A 19,818-nucleotide genomic window follows, 5' to 3' on the forward strand; every position below is an offset into this window, starting at 1 on the left:
AATGAACGGGTACTATGGTATCGGAGATTACAGTGCGATAAGTTTAGAACTCCGATTTATTCCTCGACGTATTGAAATCTATAATTTACACCGGGCGGTTGATTTTTGAATATGTTATTAATACCGACATGTATGTAGATTTCTAGTATTACATAAAATAGAAAAAAGGTTCCATAGTTCTAGGTTGGTAGTAGGCAATTTTCAACATCAAGTTATCCAGAGCTTGGAATATTATTCAGAAAAAAACTTACGCTGGCCAGGGAACGGATCTGCGAGTTGTAGAAAGTGTATGAAAATAAGCTTACAGCACTCATGGGTGAGTGTTAATCAAGCCCGCATTATATCTTACCAAGAAGAGACGTTCCGATTGCACAATTGATACACACCACTAGTCGCACAGTATCCTGCTACTTGTCTGGAGCCTGGTTTTTGGGCAATACAATTCAATGAAAATCACGTCTGCTCTTTTGTGTGAGTAATAGCCCTTCACAAATCACTCAACATACCTGCTGAATTCTTAACTGTATTCAGAATACATCTAACAAACTAATCAGCGATAGGTATTACACAAGTTCCAAGATTTACTTTTATTGACATAACAAACCTAAACAAAGCAATGTACAAGAGGCTTTCGCAACACCTGCTGTAATGCCAAGAGTTATGTCTGCTGCAAAGCTCCAAATTCAGACAGTGTCAAAAATGGGGAACATCTCCCATACACCACACTTTCAACAAACAAGTATTTGTATCTAATCAAATTGGTTCCAATATTAAGTAATTGGACATGCAACAACGCAACAGTTGTCAAACGTAGTTCAGAAATAATTTTGAATAAACCAAGTTAATCATATATTAAAGAATGATGTCCAATGTTCGCAATTGCTTCCAACAACATCCTGATAAGCTGATCTCTTTTTGACAAAGAACTTTTGACATTAGTTATCCTCAGTCGTCATCATCATCGTCTGAATCTACGTCGTCTCCTTTCCCGCCACCTTCCTTTGTCGTGGCGATTTTGCCAAGGAAACGAAGTTGAAGAATCTTCAACTGTTTGTCAACATCCATCCGCACAATTCCATCTTTGTCATCTATACTTATCAACTCTCCAGTCATTTCTCTGTCTTCTCCCAGAATAACTTTAACCTGTAAATGGAATGGTTTGTTAGAACTATATATTAAAGTGCATCTGAAATAATAAGAAAGTTCTAGTACAAAACACAAAATATTATAAAATATCTTTCAACCAGGCATTAGTGAATGGGTAGGTCATGTTAACAAACGACACCTTGAAGTCAATATATACTCAATGGATTGAATTTAAAATGCAGTAGAGTTAAAATAAACAGGTATTATATTTAAACTTTTGTGGCGCAAAATGATAAGTTTCAAAACAAAACGATTTTATATTATTACTAGAATCCATAATATAAACTATTGAATAGGATTCTTATGAAAGAATTTGAACATTCAATTTCTGCAGGTCAAGATATCATCGCACCGAACCCACCTTATCATTTTTCCCAGGGACAACTGGTTCCAAATTTCCTCCTGCAACACTGATAGTTCGATCAATCTCTGGAATGTATGCATTGCACATTCCACCCTGAACAAAATATAAAGTCAATCATGAAAAAAATGCTTCTCAATGATGCAATACCACCACAAGAACTCACTTATGCATGAGTTCTTGCATTTGTTGGTGGTAACACCAAAGGTATATTATATAAACAAGGTAGGCAATACCGAAACAAAAGATTCCAGTTGTAGGTCCTTAAATACCAATGTGCCTTATACACACTTGTTCAAGTAAAATGAAAGAAAGCCTAATAAAAAAAGAAACATAAAAAAGAGTGGATTGAATTGAGATCAACTTGCATTGCGTAAACTACTTTATTATTGAATTATGTTCAAGTTTTGCTGCACAGAAAATGATCCGAAAATAGCAAAAAGCTCATCCAAAATGACGTGATACTCTTTTAAATTAATTAAAAAATCCACTTACAGTTATACTCCTGACGACGCCCAGTTTTCCAACGAGTTGTCCTTCATCATGACTATCTTTTACCATGACAACAATGTCCACAGTTTGCCAGTCTGTATTTATTGCATGATCTAAAGCAGACCCAACTGATCCGGGTGTTGAGTATCCACCTCCAGGTGTCAACGGACTCGTGTAATCAGCGGGACTTGGAGTTGGCTGGTAACCGAGTGGTGACGGCGTAGCCTGAACGTTATAAATTGAACAAAAGAACAATGCTCAAATATATGGACTCCAAGTGACATATATGGTCATAACGATATCAGCAAAATAAAAGCAAAATTTGAAAATGAAATTGCACAGAATGTCATATTAAAGTGTGCCGTGAATTATGAAAATCATCACAATTTGTGGTGAAATGTATTTATTATCATGGGGCTAATGAGACAATTAGTCTCCTTCAACCGATTGGTTATTTAGTTGCAAAGAACATTGAATTTTTTCAAAACAATAACAATTTAGTCAAAGGAATCCATGTGTCTGCTTAGTATCCAATACCCCAATAGTCCATTCACATTTTAGTCTTAGCTTTTGATATATAAGAAAATGTCACCTGGAAATTTCCTGGAGATGGTGTTTGATAACTTGAACCTCCCGGGGAAGGCTGATATCCTTGTGGAGATGGACTTGGTTGATAAGAACTTCCGGATGAATTGTATCCTGGACTTGTTGGCTGATACCCTGAACCCGCTGGACTTGGAGTAGCTGGAATTAAATTGAAAATACTTTTGTTAGAGGTGAAAAAATTGTTTTACCTTAGACATAAATAGACTCGCAATCCAGGCTATAGCGAAGCTAGTCATATTTTTTCTACACAAAAAAATTGAAGTCGACTAAGCATTCCCAAAAGTCTGTTGAAAAAGTTTTTGTATGAATAGAGTCAAATTTTTTTTCAACTCTGAGACTGAAGTCAAGATGTGTTCAAGTGAGAGTCGTAGTCAAAATATTTTTCAATTCAATGTCTGAATCAATTGTAGATATTTCCTTCACCGTACAGCTCCGCTTGAAATAATATGGATGCTATTTTGTGTCATAAACTAAACTAAACACATTGTTTGCAGCTAATAAGTACATACAAGATAACCGGACAGACATAGGTAGTAATCCCCATTGAAGATACATATCATTCACCATATTATATATTGGAAAATAAGCAAACTTTTTCTGTGGTAGAGTTTACATATTGAAAGCTTCAACCCAAAAGGGAAAAACTTGTGTACCTATTTATTAATATGGCAACAGAATTGATTATTTTTGCAGTCTATCAGCTTATCCATGTCATGTGAAAACATATATTCTTGTTTTTCCAATAACTCTAACTTTTTTATTAAAGTACGTCGCTCCAAATTTTGATCAGAAAATCAGCTTGAAGAGCATCTATTTCTTTGTAATTTTTTCAATTATTTTTTTTTAGCACTAAAAATTTATATTTACCTTGATAAGCTTGGGGAGATGGTGACGGAGCTCCATATGGTGAGTATGTCCTATCACCCGCGTAACTTCCTGGGGTTTGTGGGGGGTTAGAGTATGGAGCTTGTGGCGAGGGAACATCTGATGCATAGCCTGGGGTTTGTGGGTTGGGTGTCGCCCCTCCAAATGGCGCAGGAGAAGCAGATTCATAATCATAGTCAAATTCAGAAGTACGAGCAGGAGTGTTTGCATTAGTAGGATCCCAGGCACTTCCAGACTCTCGTGGAGTTCTACTGCCATCGTGCTGTGGTGTTTGAGCTCCATAATGAGGCGTTCTGCTCCCTACAAAAATAAAATAAGGTTATCAAAACCCAATTCAACTTGAATATAAATGAAATACTAGTGGTCCCATCTGAAAATCTGAAACAGTTATAGTGCTTTTATATCTATAATCCTGCAGTGATAAAATACGATCACTCTCCTTTTGTACTTTTCTCCCAGTGTACTTTTTAAATAGAACACAATTTCATAAATTGATCATGGAATAGATCAAGATACTTCAAATAAGAAAAGGAAGATATGTACTAATGCATTTACAATAAATTGGGAACTGACTGAAATTCCATTACATGATAACACCATCAAAATACATTATTTTTCAACAGTATTTAGTGAGAAAAAATTAGATCAAAAAGTGGAGTATGAATAACAATTATTCCCCCTTATACAGTAAAAACCAGAAGGAGAAAATTGTGATCAAAATAAATTCAAAAATCTTTAAAACCAAAGTCTTTAACATACCATCATGAAGTGGAGTTTGTGATCCATACATAGGAGTACGAGATCCAGCAGTTCCATACATTGGAGTTTGTGATCCCTGCATTGGAGTTCTCTGGTACGCAGTGCTTCGTCCTCCAGCTCCTGCTCTTTTATCCCTGAACAGATAAAATCTTTTAATCTAGTGTTTGAAAAATAGGTCATATCAGTTATATTTTTTATGAATTGTTTCACACTTTCGGCTTTGAGAATTCCAGATTTACATATTTATAACATGATAATGATATATAATACAAATGCTTGGAACATACTAAAAACCTAGTCCAAAGTCTCTTCTGAGTATTGGCAAACATATGACAATTCAAACTGCTTTAATAAAAAGAAGAAAGTCAACAAATTATTACTTACTAACAAATATAAAAAAACTACTCAATACATACATTGTTGAAAGTCTGCTTCTGTCAACAGATATAGTTTGGCAACTGGAATGTAATTCAATCCTGGCAGTAGATTCAGTGGCATCTTTAACGACACCGATATGTCCTTTATAAGGTCCTTGACGCACTCGTACTGTTTGACCTTTAAATTTTTTTTAAATTTATCAGAAAATTTAATTCAGATGCTTCAAATGCTCTGTCTACACCAACTGGAATTTACTGCCACATAATGCACAACCATAATTCGTTATACTCGGAGCAGTCCACCGGTGCAAATTTTCTCAGAGATGAGTCTCTTTTACCTCTGAGTGAGTGCTCAAGTGTGTGTGACGTTACTTTGAGCAAATTACTCAAAAAAAGTTCAACAGCAAACCGCAAGTATTTTTTAAATTATACAAAAAACTACGCTACAAAACATGCAACCAACAAAAGACGTAATGTGAACGAACCAATAATGCTTGTATCTCTTTGTCCTCTTCCTCTGCCGCGTCCTCCTCCACCACCAAAATTCCCACCCCCTCCTCCTCCTGAATCGTTTCTAGCAGGACTGCTTATTCTTGGACTTTGTGGTGCAAATATACCAATTCCCATCGCACTTGGCTTCAAAAATAAATAAATTTAAAGAATAAGTGCTTCAAGGATGGCTCACTTAGACATGCATCAATAACATGGTCATTAATCCATGAGGCTGGTTAGTTATGACTTTCTTTATGAACCACATCTAAGCAGAAGTAGTAATAAGTTGGGTAGGCAATATCAAACCGTAAAAGATTCTAGTTCTTCCAAAAAGAGTAGCTCATTTCATATAGTCATATATCGTTAGATATATCATACATGCACTGGGCTTTGTTGAGAGCACAAGATGTGGATAAGTGCCGTACAAAGAATACAGACCTCCTGAAGTATGCGCACCAAGATGGCGCACAACCTGAACTCAGGTTGTGTAAAAGGTTAGGGTTCAGGTTGTGCGACATCTTGGTGCGCATACTTCAGGAGTACCAAGAAAACTAATAATAACGAGAATAACGGTCAGAATACTTATCGATCGAAAGTTAGAGGATCCCCCAAAACAGCGCTCTTACTCCATAGTGACATCTTGGGTCCAATTACTAATTAATTAATAACTCGCTAATTATACGACATAATTCATCCAAAATCAATAGGCTTCTGGTCCGACATATGATGAATGCACATGCAAAATCTGGAGCAGATTCAATCTCGCTTTCGTGAGATATCGCGTTCATCTAACAGACAGACAGACAAATACCTATCAACTAACTTACCGATTAAAATCAATGGGTAACACTAACACTACTCATCCTTTCATACCCATACAAAAACCATCATCTAATATTAAATATAGATATACTCCCAAATTACTTGCAACTTACCCTTGATCCACCAGCTAGAACACATTGTCTTGTTCTTACAACAAATATTCCACCATTTTCAATCATTTTCTTTGACATAAGAAATGCATATCCTCTGTACAAATGCTTGATTTCACCTTCTCTGCCCTGAATTATCGAAACACAACCCATTTAGTGAATCAGCTTCTCTAAATATTCTATGATTGACAGTTACCGCCTAAAATTATAATTCAACTCAGAGGAACTTTTGGTTGAAGAACTACAAAATGCGACGTATAAGCCATTTGAAAACATTTTGAATCATTTTAATATATAAGTGCTGTATGTGAAACTATTGAATCACAAATGAAAACTGACAATTTGAATTACCAAAAGCAAAAAATAAATGCAAGTTATGCAACATAAATTATGAGGTTTTCGCTGATAATTATTGCTCCGTTTCATTTAAATATTTAAAAACACTAGTTCCATGCATCTGGAACAAATATATAAAACTAACTTTCTTCTCTGCAGAATATAAATATTAAGAAATTCATAAAAAATCATGAAAATCAAATATTGAAATTACCGAGTGTGCACCATCAATAACTTTGACAATATCTTTAACTTGTATGCTGTTTTGTTCTGCGTCGAGAGCAACAGCATTTCTTGTGTCACGTCGTCTCGTTACTGCCTGATGTTTCATCTGTTTGAGTTTACCATGCATCGACAAAACTTGAAAATTTTCTCTCTCCAATCTGACAATCACTCCAACTGTCTGATTACTAAAGCAAAAAATGCGGTGTGTAATAAATTGAAGACGATGACAAACTGGAGAGATTCCGGCCTTTTAATGAAAAATACTGTAGGTCAGGGCTACTCAACTATTTTTTCCAAAAACTTCAAAATTATTTGGGTCCAGTGTTTCCAGAAATCAGATTTTGACATCCTTAAACGCGCACTTCCTCGGCCGGCTAATGATAATTAGCAAATCAAGATTGTTTATTATGGCGTTATAGTTCTTTTCATAGATATTCAAAACAATAAAAGTCATTTTATAAAGTAAAACTTTAAAGTGGGGCTAATAATTCAAAATAAAGAAGTAGTTGAGGTCCAAATCAAATACTCGAAAGGTCCGGATTCGAAACGCGGTCCGCCAGTTGAGTAGCCCTGCTGTAGGTCCTTACATACCGTTATACACCAGTTGCTGCTTTTACAAGTAAGAGGGAATGGTGTAATGAGCTGATAGCACAAAATATCAATTCCATGGCATTCCAATGGCCACCGCTACATTTTGCTCAAAAAGAAGTCTCATTTACTTCTGAATGACCTCAATTTGAGCTACTACTCTTCTAAAATACGCAATTGCCGAATATGAGGTAAATTTGAAAAAATATTCAAATGATATTGAATTGGGTGAATTGAATTTAAATAATGCAATACTTGGGACCTTTTAGATGCCAGTCGAATTAATAAAACATAGTCTCACAACGCAGCACGAAGAAGAAATATGATTGCTATCGCATTATCTGAATAAAATTTATCAATGCTATTCTAAGTCAGTGTATATAATAAACTTTTTTTTCCATTTTTTCATTATTATCAATGGTTGCTTGTCTGGAGCCTTGTTAAGAGCATAGGTACACAAAAAACATAGAAAATTCACTAAACGCCAACTTACTCGATCATGACCAGATCACCAAATTGGAACTTTCCTACAGAGTCTACACCAGAACTAACATCAGCACACAACTGCAAATCTCTTGGCAATACTTTCATTTCATGCATTGTTAGATCAGAGAACAGAACAACCATACGTTCTTCAACTCTCACTATTAGACCTGTGATTGAATGAAAAGAAAGGAATAAGCCTCAGACTTTTTTCGGATTTTCTAATCTATCAATTATTATTCAGTAGAAATGTGCAGAAACCTTCCAACTGCAAAATGTTTCATTTGCTCTAGACAAGCAAGTCACTGTGTGGTATTACTTCAAATTAGTCTAGACCAGTGGTTCCCAAACTAGGGTCCGCGGACCTTTTGGGGTCCGCGAAGCACTTTCGGAAGGTCCGCGAAAGAAATCTGTTTTATGCCTCATAGTGAAATAATGCAAAAAATAAGTGCTTAAATTTGCAAATTTGACGCCTTTTGAGCTCCACAATCACTGATCGTTCACTTTTTGTTTCGATCACGTTGTCCCATTGTGATGTCACAAAGCAGCGGATCTATGACATCACAGACAAAGTTCAATTGCTGCCACTATAAGTTAACTAACTGCCGAGGTGTAGCTTACCCTGCCTTTGCGCGTCTGTTGGTATAGGATGGAGTTACAGTAGGTAGTTTATAAAGTATGCCAGTCCGCTTCGAAACGGACTTTTTTAAATTCATGTTCACAGTAAGTGCATTTTAATTTTGGTGAATAATAAACTACTGACTGACGTTAAGTAGAGAGTAGTCAGAGAGGCACTACGTTTAGTTTTTAGCTGTCAAATTTAGTCTTTGACACATGGTAACGGTATGCATATATTTTTACGTTTTCACTCTGTAATATTAACTTCAAAATGTCTTTTAAAATTCTGATGTTAGTTAGTGTGATAACCACAGGTGAAGAGAAGGTTTTTCACTATACCGTACGACGCATTTATTTTTTTTGTTGTGATCTTTTAATGTTTAATTTAAGTGCATAGGGCTGCGAATCATTAAAAAAATTGAAAGGGGTCCGTCGTGGAATTTTTTTGAAAAAGTTTGGGAACCACTGGTCTAGACAATCTAATACGTTACAGCCATTGGGATTACAAATGAGTTGAAAATTGAAAAGTAAACAACGTACCTGTATCTCCATCATATCTTCCTGCAATAACTTTAACATGATCTCCCATTTGAAAATGTTTTCTTAATTCGTGAACTGGAAATTCTAGAGGATCCTAGAAGAAAAGAAAATTGAAAATATATTACAGCACAAAAATTCATCAATCACATCAGAAAAGGAATAAACTCTTTCTTTGATACTGCATAGGTTGCAGTCGCAAAATATTTAACTTAAACATAACTGTAAAAGCCAAAGTGAAGTGTTTTTTGGTCATTTGATATTACTAGTATCAAAATGTATTCAGGAGAATCAGGGCATTCAATGAGCAATAATATGATTTAAGTTGAATATCTCTAGATAAAGTGTTGGCAATGGTTTATATCACAACAGAACTTCTGCGATTTGCAAAACTTGTGATAGTGTTAAAGATTGTTACACATATGGTAATTTAAAAACTTCAACCAGACGTCGAACAGAGATAGTATTTTAAATGATTCAAAGTCTAAGAACAACCGATTGATATGATGATATTATCACTCACACAAACACTTACATTTAGATCTTCATGCTTAGGCATGATTGTTATTTTATTTCCTTTTACACTGATAACTCTTCCTTGTAGATTGATGAGTTCTCCTTCACAAACTTCCACATTATCACCAGGGGCAAAACTATGTTCTTTCTCAGCTTTAGTTGTACTTTCAGCCACCACTGCAATTCAAATTTAACGCCATAAATAGGTCTATATTCCAATTGAAAAACAGTAAATTTTACTGATAAAGCTTAATGTTATCAGTGGAACATATCACAATACTATCTGACACTAGTTCAGTTGGAGTCCTATCTTCAAGGTCCATAGATTCAATAAAACATAAGAGCTTCACAAAGAATGAATTCAATATGAAAATTTCCAAAGATTTTGCTACTTGGATTTAAACTGAAGTCCAACTTACATTCAATATCAACACCTTCAGGTTGTTCTTCAAATTTCTCAAGTTCAGATAATGTTGGTCTGACTCCATCTACTGTCTAAAAATAAATACAAACAAATTTGAGTGAAAGTTTTACTTAATTAAAAGTGACGTCAAACAGAAATATTCCAGACCCCGTCCTGCCCAACCCACAAGGCGTCTACACATACACGGCTGCTTTTCCAATGGCATACAAGATAAAAATGAAGAACACTCTATTAAAAACAACTGAAAAACTCGGACTGGGCTGAGGTCTGGGGGCGTCAGCTTTGATAGGCATGATTTAGAATAGTGATGTTAATAGTTTTCTCATGACACGCGTTGAATTAAACTTCTAGTTACATTTTCAATACTTTAATCATTGCTTGCAAGTTTTTGCACTAACCCTATGCCCACATTTCTTCTGTATAATGAAATGGACTATTTTTTAACAAAAATGAACTTACAATTGCAGACAAGGAGAAGTTCTTGTATAGAAAACCTTTCCTGCTGAATCTGTTTCCTTCAAATATTAGAAAATCAGCATCTGTTGTCACTTCACCACCAATGGCCCTGAAGTGTGAATGGTTACGAACTTACAATAAGATAGGTGAAACGCAAAACTAGAGAATGTTTTCTCATGTCAAGAAAATTCATCACAAAAAGAAAAGAAAAACCTTTTATTTTATTTTACTGATGGAACTTGTTAGCAAATAAGTCATTCATTTAATTTCTGATGAATGTAGCAGGTGTAAATCCAATTAAAACTATAAATATCAACTTTTTTTGCCTTATGAAATACAATCCCTATTACCATATAAACATGTTTGTCTTTTGCTAAGACCAACTCAGAACATAATATATTTAATAACATTTTTTCAGAATTTATTCGACCATCCCTGGCCCAAACATACCTAACTGCATCAACATCAAACAACTTTTGTGGAGGTTTCTTGTATAATTTTCTTTTTTCTCTATTTTCAGAATCTGTACCTCTATAAACACCTCGTAATCTTGTGTAATCAATGCGAGGAATTAACTTCAATGAAACTTGATTCTGACTTGGCTCAACATAGTCAACCTGCATCAAATAAATAGATATTTCATAATAAGTTTTTCAAGTGTCAATTAAAGCAGTGTTACCCAACCTATGGGTCGTGACCCAAAATCTTAAAGTTAGTGATTTTACTTTGTAGTCGATTTTGATGTTTATTTTTGTATTTTGTATTGAATTGAAGCGTTGCTCAATAGTAATTATATATGTGGAAAGTATAACAGCGCCGAAACTTCTAAGTATCTGACTTGTTTTAGTTAAGCCATGACCTGATCTCAAAAAATCGCTGATGGCAAATACATATTAATTAATATTTGAGCGCGAGATTTAACAAATTTTTTTTTTACAAACTTGGGTCGCCTGAAAAAAACATTGGGAACCCCTGCATTAAAGGGTGTTGGGAGTTAGGGTTACCATACTTTTTCCACAAAAAAAAAAAATTGACAACGCGCCTTAAACATTTGGCAAACCACAGCCATGAATGATCTGCGATTCATGTGAACCCCCAATAACACGAGGTCAGCAATCCTCTGGCACATATTTATCTCACATGGGATACGCATACATGTCAAAATAATTCCAGTATTCAATCCAATATCTAAGTGAATTTTGTTCATAGCCTTGATGAGCAAGGTGTTGTTAAGCTGCTAAGCATTCAACAATAATAATTTAAATATAAATTTCGCAATGTACATTTCAGGTAGATTACTATTGAGCATCAGGCATCTCAGTGTACAGTGACTTATTTGGAGTGAAATCAGTGCAAGAGCATCATACACAAATATAATACAGTACTGGTCACCTGCGCTAAATCATCCTTGAAAATTCCCTTTTTTAATCGAACCCACATTTTAGGTTTTAAATTTGTAACTTCTTTCAAAACTTTCATAACATCAGGCATTTCTTTTGTAGGAACCATCTGTTGTTTATAATATCCAAGTCTCAAGTTTCCAATTCCTTCAATTGCTTGTTTTACATGAGTTTGCTTGAATGATTCAATGTAAATATAACCTAGTAAAATTTAAATATAAAAATTAACGAAACTGTGGAAGAATTTTCAAGTTTATTATATGAAATGATGAGATGGCGTTGTTCAGTGGTACCCAACCTACAGGCATGGGCGGACGCTTCCGAGTGTGGCATGTCAATCCATTTCATAAAAAATTAATTTTTATCCACAAAAGATTAGAAATGTTTAAAATGGGCAAATCCGCTGAAATTAATGTTAAGAGAGAAGTACGACTGACTGGCTGTATCAGGCCTTCAGACACATTATGGTTGTTGATGTGCGCTGAAAAGTTGTTCCAATTTTAAATAGCCTATTATAGTTCGATTATCAATAGAGATGCTAAACATATTCCAAATAAATTTGATATAAATTTCAATCAATCTTGTGAAATTTTACTTCAAAAACAATAATTATCGACAGGTAATATTCAGAGAATGCCTTCAAATTTATTTATTGCTTTATTTGATATCAATCCAACAACAATATCTCACCCTTCAGACCCTCAGGTGCTACCACGGACTTGATCTGCAAAGGTGTTTCCCCGTATTGCATTGCCACAAATTTTCTCATCAGTTGAAGCACTGTAGCTTTTTCTTCCCCAATCTTGCATTTGACCGTCCATAAGTTTGGATCTTTGACATCAGGCAGTAACTGTTGTTGGCTGATTTCATCAGGCATTTCATATTCTCCTCCATAACTGAATGTGGATGCAAGAAATGTTTGAATAATTAGCAAAATATAAGTAACTTCCAATATTTGTGTTTGTATTCAGATTTATAGGACTAGCATCAAAGCAGGAATGCCATTGATCATCATATGCCCGAACCAATTTTGGCCAGGCACAGGTATTCCCGACATATATTTATTTTTAACTTAAAAAAAAACTGAAATAACTCCTCCCGGTGATCAAAATAGCATGGATTTCCTAAAATATTTGATGCTTATGATAAAAGTCATATAGCCTACCATACTTTGGCTTCCAAATAATGTGTTTTCATATTATTAAATTGTATACTATACTACAACATTATTTATTCAAGAATATTAAATTATTTAGACAGACTTTTTAAAACCGCAACCAGTTGGATATAATATCAAGAATTGAAGCGAGAATAAATTAAGTATAATTCTCAAGTCACATGTTGTGAATTCAAAATATCATAAATCTTGCAATTTAATTTACTCACCCTGCTTTTCTACTGCTTCCACTTGCATATTTCCTCATGTAATATTCACCAAGCTCTTCTGCCCCTTCATTGCTGATAATAAAAAAAAATTACCATTTATGAAAGATTTTGTAAGATGCATTCTTGAAAGTAATAAAATCTTGAACGTGAAATTGTCTTGACCTTGTAATCAAAAATTACCTGAAAAAGATTTTTTTACAAAACTGGGCAAAACAGCGGAAACTGTTGGCACTTCGGGACAAATATAAATAAATTAAATCAGTTTAATATTAATGTAGAAGGTGCCACCAGGACTGAGATATCACTCTAATGCAGACTGTGCTTACTGGAAGAATAAGAAGAAATTGCATTCACAGAATTCCAGAAACACAAATATCATCAAATAACAAGTCAATTGATCCCAAAAGTATTGATTAGGCCTACTATGAGCAGAGGGTTAATTTTGTATCTAGAAAGACAAAAGATTATATTTCAAAACCTCATGGATAATGTTATTATTATACCTGAGAAAGTTCTGAAGTCTTCTTGCCCCAGACATTTCATTTTCCATGGTTTCTTGCAAATTCTCTGCATTGGAAGCTAAAAGAAAATATAATTTTAAAACCGAAGTTATATTCATAGAAGATTACTGTATATTTTATTATTTTCTCTTTGGCGAAGCATTTTTCATATTTTCTGCAACAACCAAAATAGAGCAAATTCATATTAAGAATTTCAATTTTGCTATATGATTAACTAGAATAGAAACACTACAGTAGAGTATGATGGCTCAGTGAAAATTGAGAGAAGATTCAACTGCTACTAGGAAGAAAATGATTGAGGTAAAAAGAACAGTGACAAAAGGTGCATCCAAGAAAACCTTATCCGAATCAATTCTGAAACCATGCGGGTAATATGACGATAATAAGTGTATGCGACTTACCGGTAGTTAAAAAATTCCAAATTTTTGACAAACTTATCTACAGATAATACTGAGCCTGTACACCACAGATCACTATTTAAATGAGAACTAAGAACCAAATGCTAATAACGATAGTCACGAGTCACGACAATATATTTAATTGAAGAAAGCAAAATTCTAGCCATATATCATTCTAAAACTAGTTGTGTGGTTAATAAAACTTCCGATACAAAACTCCCTTTAACATACAATATAAAATCAAAAAAATTTAACACCTTGATTGCAATAAGATCTTTTGTTTATCAGATAATGATCTATCTTTAAGATATTTGTCTCAATATTAATAGAGGATATTTGATTGCAATATATTGTGATGTTATTATGTGTAATTAAATAAAATAGGAAAATCTGATACCTATTGAATAAGTATTTTACTTTTACATTCAAACAGAGGTGATGCTTAGTGGCTGTAAACAAATTTCTCCACTGATATGAAGATTCGTTAGGCTTTTGTATCGTATGTAAAAAAGCCAATGCAGTGATGAAAAATTAAGATTGTGTGGGCATTTTTACTGATAATGCATAAATTAAAAACTGTGTTATAACAGACGCTACTGACAGTGATAAAATTGGTAGCTGAAACAGAAAGTACCAAGTACACCAAATTAGTCAAATTAAAATGATTATCGCAAGTCAACACCAATCAACACCCACCAAGCATCGAAATTATAAATTTAAAGAAATATGTTGAGCTCAACATCTTAGTTATCAAACAATAATTGAATTATCGAAGAAAATATTTAGTAGAATTTATGCCTATTTTTTTCTCTCCATGCAATGCATTCTGTGATCTACCAAAATAACAAAAACGTAACCAAATGGAAATGAAAGAAAAACATTATCTGGCGCAAAAACAAACAAATTTTTGAGACTAGCTTTTCGATGATTCGATTAATGCTGCAAATCATAAAACATAGTGATTTAAAAAAAGTTTTCATTTTATGTCTAGTAAAATGCTGCTGAAGCTGAACTAGGACAGGAAATAAGAGTCAAAAACCAAATGTAAAAACAAACACTATTTCAGAAGGCACATCTCAGAGTTTTGAAACATATCAATAATTTGTCACACTATATCACAATTCACAATGATATTTATTTATGCTTCGTACTTATTGTATATGCATGTGTATAATGATGCCATTCAAAATCATATTCGATAAACGAAAGTTTAATGTTGAATCAGTGACTGAAGATTAGAAAAAGAATGATACAAGGCAAAACTCATTACTGGCAAAAAAATGAAGGTGAGTTACAAAATGTGATAAATAGGGTTTATGTAATTAATTTAAAAGCGCTCTGTGAAATGAACACTTTATAATTTTGGATATTTTCAGCAGAATATCAAATTCAAAGAAAAGCATGCCAAAATGGCATGAAATTGGGAATATAAGCTTTTTATTGTTAATAATAATACTATATTAAAATGACAAAAATAAAAGGAAAACTGAAGTAATTGCATTATTAGGATTTTTGTTGATCTCCAAATTAACTATAATAAATTAATTACACTTGAGAATATAGTTTATTTTATTAAAAACCTGGACTTAAAAAAATATAAGGATAGGATAGATAAGATGGATGTTGTTCATTTATACTAGAAAGAATCTTAGTTATAAAAAAAAAACTACAGAAGAGAAATTTACACATGATTGCGAATCCTCTGTTATCATGTATGCAGCAAGCTGTTCATGGTAAATCATAACAAAAACTACGATCACCAGCACGCAGATGCAGCAATGATTAGAAAGTTAGAAAGCTAGGCAGAAATTGCAACAGACAGGCAAGCAATAATGATGCTTTTACCTTCTTGCTCCTCATCTATGAGAAAATTGAAAAAGAAAATAATTTTCAATAGTTGAATCAGTAATACATAATACAGTTTGACTCCATTAAATTTAGTAGAAAAAATATAATGAAGTTTGACTGAACCATTTAAACAGGGATGTCCAAAACGAATGTATAGATTCAAGATTCATTATATTTGATACTTTAAATCAGAGGTGTGCAACCTGCGGCTCGTGGGCTAAATGTGGCCCGCAAAACAAATCTTATGTTATGTGAGAGAATTACCAGACATGCATTGTGATAAAACAAGTGATTCTGGAACATATTTTGTGACATCACAGAGCGATGGAGTCGCCCTGAGCTATGGAGAAAAGCTCTTAGTCCCTTTGCACGTACTGGTTACAGTATTTTTCGTACTTATATCGGGCTAGCAAAGCTAGTTTTTAAAATACTACGGAGAGTCGCAGATGCTTGAACGGAAGAAGGGTGATGAGTAACGTAAATTTCATAACTTGTGCTGCATGTGAGCCTGATGGCCTGATTAAGTGAAGAAATGCTATATGGCTTGCACGGAAATGCAATTTAAAATATGTACATTTTATGGCTCTCTCGACCAAAAAGGTTCCCGACCCCTGATCTATGTCAATGACAATACAATGCCATAACATCTGGCTAACCAAAATTTTTGTGCTTGCAACTACTAGAAAGCTTATGTTGAAAAAGGACACAGCAAGCGGTTTCACCCAGTTAATTGTATCTGGCCCTCCGGTATCAAAGGCTGCACACCCCTGCTTTAAATTCCAGTTTTTAGGAATAATTTAGATTAGTTGATATATTTAAAATTTATAATTTTGAACAAATAAATCCCCACAGTGTAATTTAAAAAGATTCAATTCCATTTAAAAAAAAAATAGTATACAAATCAAATCATTGTTTTGGTACAATACTACTTTTTGCAATTCAATACCACTGAATATTTATTGACTTGTCTGCCTGTCTTCTTTGTTAAATAAGCCAGTCCTAAAAATATTCTTTCTTATATTCAAAAATATTTTTATAGAATGTTTGAGAAATATTAGTATTTACCAGGGATATCTAAAACTGATCGAATATTCGAAATTTATTATATTCAATATAAAAAAAATTTCAAATTTAGGAATCATTTAGAATATTTTATTTGAAAATTAGGGATTTTTGAGCCATCAGATCAGATAAACAAATCAAACCGTATGATATCTCAACTGATAACAAACAAAAACTTTATAGATATAGTGATTTATGTAATCTTGCACTCAATTTAGAATTTATTTGATAATCCATATTTGAAAATATTTTCTTAGAATGTATTCAGAATAATGATACATTTAGTTTTGGCCATCCCTCCCTACATGTAAACCATTGGTTACTTTGCTCACATCCAACGCACAAAGACATCAATTCCAATGAAACAATAACAAGCATTATTGCCAATAGCAATGAACTAAATGCACGATTACAAAATGGAACTTAAATACAAGTTACTATCAAGTTTCAGATAGTAGACAAATAACGAACTTAAAAACTGATTGATACTTTTGTTTCAATTGTTAAGTTAATCAAGGAAAAATGATTACGGTAATATTTAGAACATTGCGGTTCCACATTTCAAGTACTATAATGAAGATAAAATAATGATAACTCAATTTTATTAAATATTGTTGTGATCTGCTCAGGATCAAAATTATAGAATTGAATAGGTACAACAAATGTCTGTTTAGCCATTTACCAGGGATGGCCGAATTCGAGATTTTTTTATTTCGAGTACATTTTGAAATGATATTCCTTAATATGGACTATCGGATATATTTCAAATTTAGCCACTTTCAATACAGAAATTAGAATGAACAATGTAAATTCATAAAAAAATGGTTGAGATAAATACTGTTTTTACTAACTTTCTAATTTTAAAATGACAGAAGCTTAATGAAGTCTATTTTTTGTCTGGTCATTAGATCTCAAGTGCTCACAAAGTGACAAATTTTTAGATGAAACTATTCAAAATAAATTCTCAAATTAAGAATTTACTTTATCAAATATAATTGATCTTGAATGTATTCAAATGTTCAATTCATTTTGGACATCCCTAACTTGTACTTCTAGGTATTTGTGCGAGAAAAAATACTCAAATAAAAATATTCACATTGTAAATATTGAAACAATATTACAAATCTCAATAACAACAAACCTCTATCCAGAATATCTTCAGCTCCTTCCTCCCATTCTTCCTCGTCCTCGTCTCCTTCGTCAACATCTGGAATAGAAGAAAAAAAGAGTTATAAATATCTTATAAGGTTGTTATATTGGGTGTCCATAAAGCCTTAAACTTTTTTTTAAATTGCAAAGGGAATTTATCGATACCATATATTGTTTTGGCCCTCACAAATGTGTTAAATGAAGTAAAAATACTTTCTGATTAAAAAACAACAAACCTTGTTATTTTGAGAACTGGACTCAACATAACTTAAATTGTAAAGCGACTGGACTCTGTTGGAACTTGGGATTTGACAAATTTACAAACCAAGAATCTTTTTAGTTATACAAATCGTTCAAACCAAGTTCTATAGCTACAAAAATATAAAATCAAATCATTACTTTCAGGGAAAGAGCGTGAACACCACAGCAGTAGTTTTTAGGGAAACACTTTGAGCGTATTAATTTTTTCCACAAATAGTCGCCTACTGCATCTTCATTAAAAATGATAGGCATTTATCAAGTGAAATTCTACAACTCACCAGCTTCGTCAATAATAAAGCCTCCATGTCGAGGACGTTTTGAAGGTCGTTCTTCTTCCTCTTCTTCTTCATCATATTCATCCTCTCTTCCTCTACTTTCATCTTTATCATCGAGACTTTCAGCTTCATCACTTCCTGGTTCTGATCCTGGTTCATCATCACTCACTTCATTTTCCTGTGACAACAAGAAAATTAAATTCAAAGTCGAATTGATGGATATCCCCAGTTTTGCGCTTAAATGTCGAGTGGATAGGCGGCTATACATCCTTGTTTTGGCTCAATTTTTAGTACAAAAAAGAATAAATACACCTAAAAGTATTTTTGTTTTAGAAATATAGACCAGATTCTAAGTTGGGTTTAATAACTGGATAATATCGCAGCGCTGTGGAGACTAAGTATGTATGTTCTTATTGACATAGGTCGTAATTTCAAACTCACCAGCAGCATGAGCAGAACTCGAAAAGTGGATAAGCACAGTCAGAATTTCAAAAATGAATGATCATAACCAAAGTCAAAATTTTTTACAGAAACTGATAAAAAATTATCTGAGTTGTCAGAGTATTCTCAACAGATAATTGAAGACGGCTCGCTAATTTGGCTTCAGGACTGAAGTCAAAGTCTTATTTGCTTCAACCTGGTGTAAGAGTTGAAATTGCTCATAAATTGGATTAGGTAGGTGTCAGATTTCAATTTTCAACTCTACTCCGCCGCATCTCTGCAATAGTTTGTTAATTGAAAGTTAGAGAAGGGAAAAACATTATTCATATAAAAACTATTATCTTACACCCGCTTCCTCAGCCTCACTGTCATTGAATTGATTGGTTCGTCTATTTTGATTATAATCTCCTTCATCTTCATCATCAGAAAACTCACTTGCACTCCCATCACTATCCGACATTGTTATACTCTTTCACAAACAGCGCAAAATTATCAGTAAATAAATTACTAGCTAGTAAATAGACTGTACTAACTGACTAAAATAGAAATATAAGGTAATTATTGCAACATTTTTAGTTAAAACTAAAATTAAGACTTAAAAATTTGAAACGACACAATAGATTCCTATATTTGGCACCAGAATATGCACTGCTTTCGGACACTACATTGTAATTTTATTGCAAGTGAATCAGATTATATTGTTACTGTGGAATTTAATAGTGACATTTTCAGATGGGCTTACTACAGCAGGAAACAGAAAAATCATAGCAATATAGAGCTGGGGAGTAGAACAACATGACCCAAATAATAACTGTACAAAACTAAGGCAAAACTTTAGAATTAA

General features: G+C 33.5%; 1 protein-coding gene across 2 annotated transcripts; it reads right to left on the reverse strand.

Moving 5' to 3' along the window:
* Nucleotides 1-572: 572 nt before the first annotated feature.
* LOC120326132 (transcription elongation factor SPT5-like) lies at nt 573-19,512 on the reverse strand. Of its 2 annotated transcripts, XM_039392366.2 has the most exons (24): nt 19,321-19,512; nt 18,537-18,711; nt 17,990-18,055; nt 15,784-15,798; nt 13,523-13,598; nt 13,020-13,091; nt 12,324-12,529; nt 11,626-11,834; nt 10,684-10,850; nt 10,237-10,342; nt 9,773-9,848; nt 9,373-9,530; nt 8,841-8,934; nt 7,693-7,852; nt 6,601-6,796; nt 6,054-6,179; nt 5,112-5,262; nt 4,666-4,804; nt 4,250-4,383; nt 3,473-3,790; nt 2,592-2,743; nt 2,003-2,224; nt 1,508-1,603; nt 573-1,143 (listed from the first exon to the last, which is right to left on the reverse strand). In XM_039392366.2, the coding sequence occupies exons 1-24, from the start codon at nt 19,432-19,434 to the stop codon at nt 946-948; spliced, it is 3,426 nt and encodes a 1,141-aa protein (XP_039248300.2). In that variant the 5' UTR covers nt 19,435-19,512; the 3' UTR covers nt 573-945. The 2 variants fall into 2 exon arrangements, with proteins under 2 accessions (XP_039248300.2, XP_039248301.2); XM_039392367.2 differs by lacking the exon at nt 15,784-15,798.
* Nucleotides 19,513-19,818: the final 306 nt, after the last annotated feature.

The sequence above is a fragment of the Styela clava genome, chromosome 4 (genome assembly GCF_964204865.1).
Source record: "Styela clava chromosome 4, kaStyClav1.hap1.2, whole genome shotgun sequence".
Classification (NCBI taxonomy): Eukaryota; Metazoa; Chordata; class Ascidiacea; order Stolidobranchia; family Styelidae; genus Styela; species Styela clava.